This window comes from Rhea pennata, chromosome 9 (genome assembly GCF_028389875.1).
Source record: "Rhea pennata isolate bPtePen1 chromosome 9, bPtePen1.pri, whole genome shotgun sequence".
In the NCBI taxonomy this organism is placed as follows: domain Eukaryota; kingdom Metazoa; phylum Chordata; class Aves; order Rheiformes; family Rheidae; genus Rhea; species Rhea pennata.
The window spans coordinates 1,926,465-1,940,954 of record NC_084671.1 but is presented as its reverse complement, the minus strand read 5'-3'; the positions used below and the strand labels follow the sequence as shown (position 1 = coordinate 1,940,954).

General features: G+C 39.3%; 1 protein-coding gene across 3 annotated transcripts in view; it reads right to left on the bottom strand.

The window, feature by feature from the left end:
- The window catches only part of LEKR1 (leucine, glutamate and lysine rich 1), an 86,317-nt gene extending 72,203 nt beyond the window's left edge, over nucleotides 1-14,114 (bottom strand). For all 3 annotated transcript variants that reach the window (XR_009959272.1, XR_009959273.1, XM_062582711.1), the window contains exons 1-2: nucleotides 13,985-14,114; nucleotides 4,933-5,147 (exon numbers count right to left, since the gene is read on the bottom strand). Coding sequence is in view for 1 of the 3 variants with exons in the window: in XM_062582711.1 (XP_062438695.1) it covers nucleotides 4,933-5,147; nucleotides 13,985-14,032 (263 nt within the window). In the remaining 2 variants the exon portion in view is untranslated. The remainder of the gene's footprint in view (nucleotides 1-4,932; nucleotides 5,148-13,984) is intronic.
- Between the last annotated feature and the right edge of the window lie 376 nt (nucleotides 14,115-14,490).

Genomic DNA, 14,490 nt, shown 5'->3' with positions numbered 1-14,490 from the left:
CTTATGTCAGACATCCGGTAAAGATCACCAGTACATAGCACAAAGATGTTGCTCAGTCTATACAGATATCTTCTCAGTGTCCCAAAGAATTAGAATCAGTAGCTGGACCAAATAAGCCAGTATAAATAGACCTTTCTGGATCGCCTAATCAAAGAGATTCTATAAAAAGACAGAGAGATAAGTAATCTATATCATAACTAAAGTTCAGAGCTAGTCAGAAAGGAAATCATTTTAAAAATTACGTATTTTTCCAAAAAAGTCGTCCAGTCTGATGATAAAGCACAACAAACAATTAAATACAAAACAGAAATATTTGTATCTAATACAGTCAGATTTTGCACTCTAAAGACATTCACTGTTCATCTGACTATCTTCTATCACACAGAGATGGCATCTGGTCATACTAGTTTAATGCAAAAAAAGGGTTTACTCCACAGAACAATTAGATCACAGTGCCTCTGAAAAATGCTGCTAGCTAAACATCTGCCACCCGTAACAAACTATAATTAATGGCAAAATACCCGCTACCTTCAGGTCAAAAGAATATTTATTAGTGTGGGGAAAAAAAATGCACATAGCCTACTAGGTTAGGTTGCTTCAATGAGCAGTATACACAAATGGAAGTGATGTAAAGCATATATAAACAGATGCAATACTAGCAAAATACCCTGGTAAGGTTTATTATTTTCATACACAAGCATCTAACATGAGAAGCTTGTAACAGCTTAGAAAAAGAAAGATTAGTTCCTTATTTCGTTGTTCATTTCATCTGGTTTTGGCTCTTAGCAATTTTGACACTAACTCAACTCCACTTTATCACTAGACTTTCAACAGAAATATACTACTAAAAGTCTAGACTTCACCAAGTCATGTAGCTGCTGTTGCTTTCCTAAGCAATCATGTTGTAAAAAGTAAGATTTATTTTAGGCAAATTCAACAGCAACGCATTTTCTACGGTATTAAATTTTGTCAACGTAGTAGGGAACTAACAAACTCAAGGTGGAGAACTCAGAAAACTGCAAAAGAATCCAAACCCAAAAATATGGAAAAATAGAGCTCCCACAAGTTAAAATATGTGAGGTTTACGTCACTTTTAAGATTTTATTATTTATGGATAAAATTTCCAACAACTACACACATTATCAGAAGGAATTATGTGTTAGTGACTATCATCAGACTTATGCCCTTGAGTAGATTTTGTAAAAGTTTTCAGGATTATATTTAAAGGCCTCGGTGACATACATCTCAGTAAGTGGTATCTACACACCTCTTCAGGTATGCATCATAAAAAATTTTGCTTCTCGTCACACATGTTACTCAGTACTACCATACCTTTAAAATACATCTTTAAGTCTATTTTAATTTTCTTACTTCAGAAGTTATAAAAATTATCATAATTTAGATTGCAAATATAATGTATACCTCCTTCAGCACTACAAATTTTTGAAACGCCCTGCCAGAGAAAAACCTGTTAATGAACTGAATGCTAGGGACTCCAGGAATCTGTGGGAGTCCCACACAGCAAGGAGGCTAAAGCTGATTATACTTGAATCTCCAATGATTTAGACAGGCAAGCCAACAAAGCGCCTGCTAGTAACACCTTTCAATGGGCAACGGACCCAAAATGCTCAGTCAGTCGAATAAAGGAGACAACAGCATTTCAGCTCAACTAAGCATAAATCATTGCTCTTGCTGATGATAACTAGTATCTTATAGAAGCAAATCTAGCAGTTCAGTCTTCAGAGCCTGTGCAGTCCTGTCTGCAGGGTCTACCTTAGTCACCATGTAAACTGACTGGCATCGTGGTATCAAGTTTGCCATATCATGACATCTCTTCAGGAACAGCTCTCATGTGGGTATTATGGAATTAAAGTGATTTTAACATGGAATAAGTATTTTCCCACAAAATACAGTGTCCAACGTAAGAATAAGATTTGAATAGCTAACTTGCACCAGTACAGTCTACTGCGTGACGGTCAGTTCCTCGTTCTGACAAAATCTCGCAGGGTAAGCAGCCGATTTCCTAGCACGCTAAAGCTCCCAGGTGGCTTTCAAGGTTAACCACAGATACAAACAATAGCAATAGTCTAACCTTAAGGAAATATAAAAGTGAAATAGCCTCATCTAAACAATAAAGATTAAATCTCTCTCAGCCTTACAAAGATGAAAAAAAGGCACATTTGGCTGCTGATAAAAACATGCAGTTTGGGAGGAATGATTTGCCAACCATGCAAGAACCAGCAGAAAGAGAGTATGTTGATTAGTTAGTTTATGCCAAAGGTATTAGGTAACAAAAGAGGCCCAGGACAGTGAAGAGCAGATAAAGAATATTTAGACAGGTTACTCAGCAAGGCACAACAGTTGATTTATGGGCTCAGTGAAAGCCTACTGAAAGTATTCCATTTGATTTCAGCAGGTTTTAAATCAAGCCAAGCCTTAGGGGGAAAATGCAGAGATAAAGTTTTCATTAACTGTTTGAGCTTTGCTACAAAAAGTCACCTAAATGAAAGTTTTGGTCCACCTCTGGCAAATGATTCTCAACAAAAAGAATGTGCTGCCACTGCACACGCTAGCACACTGAGCGCTGCCCCTGTCATTGCCACCCAGAGCCACTGCAGTACCAAGGAGCATTTGCTCTCTTAACAGCACTCTTCAAGAGTAGACTATTAAACCAAAGACAACACTGAAAAATTGGTGTGTGTGGGGGGGTGTCAGTTCATACTCAAAGCTCAAAATGAAAAAAAGATTGCAATATACAGTATGAGTAAGCTGATCCACTGTATATATAAGTTCAACTTTGTGAGAACTTCTGTGTTTTAAAGTGAAGGTTTATTAGAAATATTACCACACAAAAGTCTATTTCCAATAGTAGTTATGTTAAATTCTTATAGTATTTAGGGGGTTCGCAAAAAATGTAAATAGATTATAAAGTGCTGCATCTATAGATCCGTACATGTTTCCTCTTTAGTGTTTCCAACACATTCAACCCCAGTCCTTTGAGAGAGCACCTTAATGTCCAAAAATGCTAAATATTATCAGTTTAAATCAGTTGCTAATGGCTGTAGGTCAATTATATAAGACAGACCACAATTAGGAGTCTTTAGAAGCAAAATGATGACTGACCTGATATTTAAAATTACAGTCTCATTCCTAAAAAGAGCTTCTGACAAACAATTTGATGCAGAAGAGCAAGGAATTGCCAAGAAGCTTCTGATTCCACTGCTTCTACCACATTATTCTTTCAGTAGTCAACTCAAGCAACTGCATTTTTATAGTTGGTAATTAGATTTACTTACTTTAGAGATGTAAATATTAACATTCAGATTACAGTCCCACTGTAAATAATGAATGAAATACATTAATAGATTTCAAAGTAAGACGATAGAAAATTAGGATACAGAAAAAAGTACAGAGTATTCATGTTAAATTTGATTATGGATAGTAGAAGAATACAAGAGAGAAAAGGGAAGAGCGGTTCTTTGGAACTTAAGGACTAAAAGAAGTTCAAACATTTCTTTCACAGTAGAAAACAGCAGAAAAGATACAATCTTTTGTTATGAAATCTGTTATATTGTCATGGATCACACAATGGCATAAAAGCAACAGTAGGTTAATCAGGAACTAGAGATAGTGGTTCAGAAACTCTATAGAAAAAAAAAAGAGAGAGAGAGAGAGAGAGAAAACATCCTACCCAAACTGCTAAGAATGTCTCAAAGTCTTGACATGTTCATATTGACTATAACAAGTTCCATATCAGTCCACATTCTTTGTGCAACATAAATAACTTCCAAGGATAGTAAAATCTATCATGCTTTCTTGAAGCTTGGGGTTTAGACTGATGGCATTCTAATTGTGGTGGCTACAAAAGTTTAAAAAGTTGACCACCAGGTTTTGCCACCACAACTGATGTTTGAACTGCCTCAACACCACCGCTCATGGTACTTGAGCTAGCCACGTATTTTAAAGCTAGTTTGAGTGTATCTACCTTCATAATCTATACTGTAAACCCACTGAACAGGAAAAGCATTAGAAATGATGAAAGCAAGGCAGAAAGAAGATAAAGACTATGAAACTCTCCAGTAATGCTTTGCTTTTCATATCTTCCCTAAAATGAATTTCTATATTTAGTGCAGCAAATCAGCAGTTTGGGGAACCAAAGCTATGCACAGGCCCATGAAAGAACAGGTATTTTGGAAGTATGACTTCGTGTCCTAAGTTTAAAGTTATCACGTGGTGACAAACAAGCATAAGGCAAAAGCTGGCTTGCCTATAAGTGTTAGCTGAAAGAATCCTAAATCCATAGTCTTCAGAGCCATATATACTGCAGTTCTTAAGAGTACAAAATTCCTCCTTTAGCTGAGCCCTGCAAATACTCATTAATAAGTATTTGTGAGCCCTTGTTTCTGAAGAACAAAGCCATAAGCAGTACCTGAGATTTTCATTACTATTTTAGTATTGTATCTTAGCCTTTCAGATTGTGAATTGCGAGCTCCTCAGTGTAAGAATTCTGGTATTTATCATATTACTGCATCATTGTGAGCAAAGCAGTAAGTACAAACTTCAGAACTGTGAAACTCCTAACACCCTGAAGTTTCATTTAAATATTTACCATTCTGTAATAAAAACATTCGTAAGATGAAATCCTTGATCATTTCCCCTTTAGGGGAGAGGAAAAGGAAGGGGAAGCTGGAAATACCTCTGAAATACCTTCTGGTTTTTTGTTAACTATATCGACTGTAACTAAACTATTCAAAAATTCAAGATTTGCTTCTAGAGAATACTTCAAAATATTATTTAAATTAAGTATTATAGTATATATGTTACATCTGACAAAAGAAAGACAAAGCTTTTTTGTTTTTTAAATTTCTTTGGAACTAAAATAACTAGTACATAAACATGAGAATAATATCAGACTAAGGAACACACTCTGACCTTTCTGTTTTTGACTGACTGTCAGCTCGACTGTGTTCAAGGTCTTGGCAAAGAGTCTGCAACTCTTCTTGAAGTCTTTTTTCCCGTTCTAGACTTCCTTCATAGAATTTAATCTCCTTTTCCATTGCTTTTACTTTTTCTTCCATCACCTTAAATTCATGAAGTATCAAATAGCTGACTCCACAGTACTTACATACTGTCTCATCCCGGGACATCTGAAAAAAAGATAAAAGTATGTAAGAAACAAGTTGAAGAAAAATAAAAGATTGAATGACTCTAAATAATAATAATTCTGGCTAGTTTAAACTGTTTACTGCTGTGCAGCACTTATGATCAGAAGATGTTACTGCTTTAGCAAGTAATAAACACAAAATTCTACATTAACAAAATGAAATCAAGCTGTAAGAGTACTTTCGTTTAAGGGAAAACTCAGAAGAGATACCAGCTATGCAGTTTACTACGTAGGAACTCCCACTGGAACTCTAGAAAAATAATTTAAAAAATCTACTCTAAATTATGCTTTATATATTAATTTAAAACAAAAAGAATTGTTCTGTTTTACAAAATTATTTCCTTAATGAATATCTGATTGCTTGAGCCAACAGAAATGTAATTTACTATGTTTTTGATAACTCATTTCCAATTAAATAGGCAAGCTGGAAAGTGAATAGAGTGATGTAATCCAGCAATCTTCACAAATATAATTCAAATGAGTAAGGGAATAATTATTGTGATGTAGTGTATATGGCACTTGAGTGCTGCGGAAAATATAACCGATTTGCTAGGCAGGAACTATTCATCACAGATTAAAAAAATACAGTGTGTGCAATAGACATCTAACTGAAAGATCATTTCTTAAATTGACAAATATTTTTTTAAATGATCAAATATTTGAGCAAAGCTTAATAAAAAGGAACAAGTAAATGTGCTCTAGCTTTGACACAAAACACACTGCACAGTATATCAGTTATTCCTATGTATTTTAATTTCTTTCACTTCCAGAAAAAAATTGCTTGGTTTACAAGTGATGCAAAACTGAACAAGAAACGGATCTGTTTAGTAAAACTGAGCTTTACTTTTATGACATTGTAAATATTCTTTTAAATGACAGGTAAAAGTGCATACTTCTATTCAACAGGAAGTCCTTTTTGGAAGGCCCTGCATCATGTTATTCTTATTAACTGATATAACACTAGTATCCAAAGAGGCTGCATCCTGGGTTGGGTTTTATCAAGCTAGGCAGTATACAAACTTTAGAAACCAAACAATTGTTTTAAGAGTTCATGGTCTTCTGCTTTCTATCCCATTTCCTATGAAATGAAAGGAGGGAAGGCTGTAAGAAAGCAATAACCATGACCGGCTACATGCATAACCCATAGCCCAGCTGTTTTGAAATGGGATGTTCAGGTAGGATAGGGACAATATTTGAAGCCATGAAGCTGGATAATACTTAATTAATACAAAGAGATGGTAGAAGGAGGGAGCTGGACCACAAGGAATAATGAAAAAAAGGAGAACAAAACATGTTCCAGGCTGACCAACCAACCAACCATGGGAGTCAGATGAGCAAAAGATGACAATATTTCCAAAAGATGGTATGATGAAGTATCAAAGCAACAGAAGGCTCAAAGAAGAGGAAGGATGGAGTAGGAGTACCAAGATTTGTAGAAAGAGGTCCCTGAGAGTACACATGGACTGGCTTTTCTGTCTACCCTCCAGCCCAAGTTGATCACACAGAGGCCTGCACCGGCAATGGGGAGTTCTAGTACATGACAAAAGAGATTAAAGGAACAAAAAAAAAGAGGGGGGAGAAAACAAGTTTGGTCTCATGACTATTTCAAGCACAGCTATACCAACATAACGTGTTGTGCCTTGTATTATAGGAATGATACTGAGCAGATAAACTAGCCAGATCTACTCAAGAAGGTGTGACATTCAGTATGGCACATGTAAGCATCTCCTTATCAGCACAGATCTCAGACTGTGACAGGTTCTACCCTGTTCTTGAATCACAGCACAGATGCATTTGAGAGGAGATGGTTAGAATCAAGATTAGATTAGAGGTCAGTCACAGCTGAAGACACAAGCTCAAAGCAACACACATAAGAAGCTTTGGATAAGCTTGGAGAAATGAAAGACAGAAAACAAGTGGCAGCTGAAAGAGCAGTTATATGTTTGTGTATCAAGCTTCAAACATGGTTTTGTCTTTCTTGCAATTATCAGCAGTCGTACAGACTGCAGCAATGATGTATGAAAATCAAAAAGCTGTAAAACTGCAAACAGTTTAAGAATATATAAATATCTTGTGTTACAGGAAAAAAAGTATTTCGAAACATTGGGATGAATTGAAAGAAATCCTATTTGGATGAAAGAAAACAGTTTTTCAAAACTTATCAAATATCCATTATTTCATGATTCAATAATCTTCAACACTTTAAATATAGCTTGATGAAAATGACATTTCAGGATGCCCTGGAATTACCAGGCCAAGCTTTATTTTCCAGTTTCTTAGTTTCGCCCCAATATAGAATAACCCTAGTTACAGTTACTCTGAATGAAATGAAAATTCAGGTTTATTTTTCCTGGCAGTTGCAAAATGTGCTTGGAAATATGAAACTGTTACTCAGAATAAATACCATAAAGTTCCAAAGCACTAAAATTACTATATTGAAAAAGGACAAAATGAGCTGTTATAAGGAGGACAGGAGGGGGGCTCTTATCCCAATAAGAACATTGTGCTCTCTTGCAGCAACACCACTCCTGTCTTTCAAATAAACAGTCATAGAAATATCTCTGGGTACCAGGAAAAAAAACAATCAGGGGTCTGACATAAAAATGTTTTGAGCAAGTACTATAACCTTTTAACTTTCAAAATGCACTTATCTCTTTCAATTTTGTTGCTGAACTTTAAAAAAAAAAGAGTTGTAGAACAATAAATCATTTCCACTTGAACTTAATGGGAATGGTCCCATTTCCCCCCCCCCCCCTTTTTTTTTTTTATTAAACATCAAACAACATGTACAGGAGAGTGCCTTATAAATGGTCTGTCCTGGAGAAAAGATACCATTAGAGCTTGCATCTTAGACACCAAATCATCAACTACTAGATGCCAATCTGTAGGAAAAACATTTTCATGAGTTCCTCTGCTTACAAAGCTACTTCTTGTGGAACAGTGTTATCACTGAGTTACCTTAAGAGTATGTACTATAGACACAGTGATTTATGTTTTAGGTTTCCATATTTCATGGTTCACATTTGGTCAAAAGGCTGTTGACATTTTCTCAAAAGCAAAACAGGAAAAATTCATGGAAAAAACATAGTTAGGAATAGAAAAAAAACACATCATGAATAGAAAGAGAAGAGATCAGAGTTGTAACTAGAAATGGGGCTGTGTATGCTCTCAGAAATCTGAATAAGCAGTGAATAGAAAAAAATCAATTAGGAATTTAAAAAACAGAAGCTATTTTAGCATTGGATTTTTGGTCAGCCTAGATAAAGAAACTCAGGGCAAACAAGTCATGAAAAGACTACATAAAGAGAGATTTAAAAAAATGCTATTTGAGTTAGCATTGACAGTACTGCATGTGTGACAACAATATCAACAGAAAAACAAAGACAAATTCACTGATGACAAAACGTTTAAGTGAGAAATATTCTTGATCCATAAGGTTTTTAGCTACAATTCTGACATGCATTACACCAGATGCTAGCGAGGCAGGATAAGAGCTATATTGGGAACAAATCATATCTAAAGGTAGTATTTCTAGCTATGACATTCCAGCAGCTGTTCCGCTACAGCATCTGTGGGAGTAGTTTCAACTCAGAGCGGTGTTCATTTTTGGAAGAACTAACATTATTCCATAGTTACATAGATTCCTTTAGCTACCGAGGGCAAGTGAAGAACTGAGCTAAAATGGACAGTCACTGAAATTACATTGATCTGACTCGATACTGTAAGCATCTGCAAAGCCTAAGTTGTAAGGGAAAGGATGGCTTTGCTGGTCTGGCCCATTTTTACCCTTTTGAATAACAAGCTTCTCTTCAAGCTTCTGAAATGACAAGGACTTAGGTTCTGGCTTTAAGAGCAGTGCCTGTTTATTAATTTTTCATAACTGACAATTTTAGTATCAGTGATGCATATACTGGGCATTGAAATACCAAGGCACTTATAAGTGAGTAGGTAGATTTTTCTTCTTTTAACAAGAATTTAGCTCTTTGTTCTCTAAGATTATAAATTTTGCCAGTAGAATCTGAAATATCAGAGGAGTAGCAGTGCCCAAATCTATGCTCCCTGCAGTTATTCAGCCAAGTAGAACTGATATAAATTCCTAAGTCCTCAATTAATGAGATTTTGTTTAAGCTTTGAATATGTTTCTAGTGCCAGCAAAATTAAAACTTAGAGCCATGAGCATGATAATGAAAATCTGCTGTATCCCAATACATAGTAGTAACAAACTAGGCTACTGTTACTATCTGGAAACAGACTATCCCAAACCTGCTATGGGTCAATGGCTAACCAGTCTGTCATTGAGAGCTATCCACTTCTAAGTTGTAAGATGTGGGCTCCCACCAAAAAAACCCAGGAATTTTCTAACATTTCCAAAGCTCGCTGCAGCCACTGAGGACATTCACATAGCCAGAGATCAACAAAAGCAAAATGTTAAAAATCCTATAACTAAATTCTGAAAATCTCAGTGAAGATAAAGGCAATTCATGAACACCATCTCAAGAAGCATTCATAAGGTACACGACAGCAAGCCTGAAAAGATCTCCTGCCATTCTGTGCTAAAGCAGAAATGCTGCTGCTTCTAAATCTGGATCATTATCAATATTGAAAATATTGTATGTTCATAATATTTTCACATCCTCACACTCTTCACATCTACAAAACAAGCCTGGATGCCGGACGTGGCAAATTCTATAGCCAATTCTCACAGCTGGAATTTGCCTATTTAAGAAAAATGATCTCAGGGTCAAAACAGGGAAGAAAAATTAAAGATACCATAATGTGCTCACATCTATAGCACATGTAGCAACTCTAACGAGTAACTATTTGCCACAGCAGTACATGATGTTTTGTGGATAGTGAAATACCATGGAACATTCAGTACTGATGTATAACAGAGCTTCAAAGTTTGTGTTCTGCTTTTTTTTTTTTTTTTTTTTTTAAGTTCCTATGGTAATAGAACTACTAATCTGTATAGGGTATCTTGTGCCCAACTAATTTTATGATTTGTGTTAAGCAAGGGTTATTTATTTGCCAAATAAAATATAAAATTAAATATAATGTTTTGTTATATAGACAGCTTAGGGTTCTGGCCTTGTGCTGTCTTCTGAACATTAAGCAATGGAGAGGTATGTACTAACAGGTCTTGTTTTCATGAAAGATGAATTCTAACAGTAACTTTCTGATGAAGAAAATGTTTATAATAGTGACAGAAATCTCATCTGGCAAAAACAGTCCAGTGGTTCTTCAGCAAAAGGGATGCAAGGATGATGCAGGGCTTAGAATATCCCATTCTTGTGACGCTGGCATGGTGGGAGGCTGGAAGACCAGGGAGGAACACAGTTCTTGTGCCCTATTAGACATTTACAGGATTTACATTGTGTAAAGTATGTATATTTGGGCCTGAACAGAAAACTGCCCAATATTCTGGCCCAGAACTGAGTCACAGATGCACACAGCATCCCCCTGTGCTCAGCTTCATTCAGTAATGGTCCGACCAGCTGCTCTGCCAAACCTGGATTTTGCTCCTTTCTAAGCCACTGGAACCCTTTCTGTGATCCTCTCTGCTTTTCTGTTCACTGGTGATGAGTGATACACTAATATCACAGTAGTACTGTGATTCTCAATACATGTATATACCAAAACTGTAAGGCACAATCACACTTGGTATTAACCTAATTTTGTGCCCTGTTTAGCTATCCTGTAGGCCTGCCTTGTCCCTGTGCCCTTGTCTCTTTTCTGTCTCTCTCCCAGAGTTGGTGCAATGCCCCTGCACTGTCTGTGTGTTTCAGCCAGGGAAAAGTGGAATATCTGGAGAGAAGCTGGATCCAGCACCCTCTCTTTCTTCTCTGATACTTCAAGCCCCTCCTTCCATCCAAAGTGCTTGGACAAGCAGAGATGCCATACATGTAAGGTCAGGGCATTCCACGTGGGGGACAGACAAAGAAGGTTGTTCCAGTACTAGTATAAACAGAATGAAGTCATAACAGAAAAAGTTCTGGCTTTCAGCAGGATTAAACTCGTAAAAGACCTTTCTATCCACTCATAAGCCATAAATTCTTAGTTATTCCTTGCCTAAAACACTACTGCTTGAGTTGGTGTTATCATACTTTTCAGTACGAGTATAAAGACAGACTCAAGTGGTAGGTATCACCATCATTATTGCTCACATTCCTCCCTTCCCAGCAGTAGTTCCCTGAACTCTGCACCTCTCTTTTGTATCTCTGATGATGGCAGCTATGACTAGATTATTTTCCACCCCTAGAAGTTACCTGTTCTCCTGTACATGCTGCCAAAACAGCAACAGATGTTCACAACTTTCTCCATCCACACTACTCCATCGCAGAGCTTCCTTTGAAAGGGAAAGCTTACTCCTGCTGACTACTAACACCGACAAACACTGCTCAGCGTGGTGATCAAACTGTCAATATGCAAAGTCACAACTCTATTTCTGTTTTCTAAAAACAAACCATGCTTTAATCTTCATTAATAATTAATTCCTCTGCAAATCAAAAAAAATAAAAAATAAAATAAACTTGAACAACTGACTTGTGGCTGTTTACCTGTTCTCCTCTAGCATCCATCTGGCAACAGGTATTGTGTGAAACAGGTACAACAGAAGCAGAAATCAAAGAAAAGAATAAAAAGTAGGTCATGTAAAATTCTTACATGACTTTCTTTCTAAGCCAAAATTGAGTAGATCCTGAGGAATCTAAACCCTTCTCCATCTATAAATAAATTGACAAAATACCAAGAAACAAACCTCTTTCCCTTTGCATTAAGGCTTCCCTTAAGATGTAGTAAATATAGTGGGCAACACCTACCTGGCCCAGGTTGCCAGTGGGTTAACTTGCAGCAACTTCTGCTCTGACATGTGTGCCTCTAACACTAGACAGAAAGCCCTGTTATAGACTGACAGCAGAACAGTCTGTAGAATAGGCTGTTCCAGGTCTGATGCAAGTCGCTCCCCTCCCTTTCGGTCTCCATAAAGAACCTCTTGAGGAGTGTCATTCTGGAGGCAGTGCTGTCACTGCCCAAAGCACTAATAAGCAGCTTGTGAAGCTCCACCTGGTAGGAGCATGAAAGAGTGAAGTGATTAGGGATCTGGTCTACACCCTTCACTTTGAGACACCTGCTTGGTAAGTTCTCAAGAGTACAACCCAGTCTCCTGAGCATGCAGTAGGGCAAGTCAACTCACCTAACAGTGAGTATTCTTGGTTCTGCAACTGGAATCATGATGCTCTAAGTACTCCCTCTGGACATGTACATTCTTCTGGCCAGCTAGCTGCATGTTGAAGCATGTGCTCAGCTTGGCAGAGCAATCTACAGCTGGCCCAAGTTCTGCTTATGTTAAGAGCAATTTGAAAGAAAGATGCCAGAAGAGAAGCTATAAAAATCCAAGTAGAAAATGTGAAGGGAATGAGAAGAACTGTACTTAAAAGGTAGAAGATAGAAAGGTAGAAGACTTAAAATTGTGAGAGTGACTTGTATTCAAGCACTACCCTTTTTAAACTACGCTGCAACTACACTGCAAGTTAGATAGGTGAAGAGACAAGCAGCAGCAAAGGAAATGTGAAACGAAGAGTCTTAACGGATCCTGAAATCTTGGGCTGTTGCTGCCTTAGAACTCAAGCATGAAATCTTACACCGATGAGACACAGACTTGACAAGAACTTAAGACTGTACATACACATACCTTGAAGTACTGGTGTACCTTCTGCACACAGGTCTTTTTGTTAAAGATATATCACAGGGCTGAAATAGAACTCAAGAGATTGCCTGCTCCATCCCATCACTCTAGAAGAAAAGTTTGCTCCACTTGTCCCCCACAGTGCCACTGCGGGCATTTTATAACCTCCCTAGGTGACCTATTGCAGTGCTCAACTACCCTGACACATAGTTTTCCAGCATTCAGTCAAAGTAAGTCCACTGAGGTTAGAACGAGATTAATTTGCAGTTGGAGATAGAGGAAAACCACTGCCTTCTCACACGTTAATGAAAACATTCAGCAGTACTAGCTCCAGAACAACTCCAAGATCTATCTCACCTAACACAAAACCTTCATACGACAGCAAATTTCAATGATTATTCTTTGGATGTGATCCTTTAACAACATGACTAGACCATCTCTCCCCACCTACCTGTGAAAACGTAACCTGAAACCGTGCCAGAGATCCTAACAAAGACAAGGTGCTATATTCACCAACCCTTACATTCACCAACCCACTTATACAACAATTTTGACCAATTTTATTTTGGCACAATTAGTTTTCTAGAGAAACTTGTACTGAACTTTGTTAACCACATTATCCTGTTAATGCTTGCAAACTAATTTATAAACAAACATACCTAGTATCTTTCCTGCTATCAAACACAGAGCTGAGTGTCTATACGCTTCCCAGGTTCTCCCCCACGCACTTCCTTAAGAGCGAGCGCTGCATTCCCCTTCCTTTGGCTACCTTACCCACGCTCGAACTCTCAGGAACCGTTACTGACGGTCCCGAAATTATGCCAGCAGCTTCCTTGAGTATTCAAGGGAGAACTCCCCCAGTTAGCCTGCACGTATAAAACTTCTCCGTTACTTTGGGATTATGGAAAGCACACCAGAAAATGAGGACAGAATACAGCCAAAGGAAAATTTCGTGGGGTAGCTCATGTTCCACGCGTGGGCACCAGCAAGCGCCCCACACAGGCAGCGCCGCCGCTACGTTTCCACAGCGCCAGCGCCCCGGGCTTCACGCGGAGCGACGAGGCGCAGGAACGCAGCCGCCGGGGGCCGCAGGCGGGGGCCTCCCCGCGCTGCTGCGCGCCGCCGGCGCGTCGCACCTTTCGGATCTCCTCGGGCAAGGCGTGGACGGGGACGCGCCGCTCCATGGCCTCGCCGCGGCACAACGCGCCGCCGCACGGCGCCTCGCGTCTCCTCGGCGGCTTCAGCGCCGCGGCGGCGCTCCGCGCTCCGCTCCCCGGCGGCGGCGGCAGCACGGGCGCAAACGCGGCGGCGGCGCGGCCGCCATTTCCTGCCCGCCGGCGCTGCGGCGGCCCCAACGGCTTCTGCCGTCACCGCGGCAACGGCGCGGCCCCGCCCCGCCCGCGAACGCGCGCGCGCGGCGCAGCTGGGCGCCTTTGCGTGCCGAGCGCCCGGCGCCGCCGCCTCGTTAATCCCCGCGCTGGCAGCGGCCGCGCCGCCGCCGAGCCGCTTATTTCCCCCGCCGCAGCAGGCACGCGAGCCGGGCCGGGCGAGGCCGTCGGCGCGGGCGCGGCCGCCTCCCTCGGTCGCGGCTCCGCACGCCATGGCGTGTGTGTGTGTGTGTGTGTGTGTGTGTGTGTGTGTG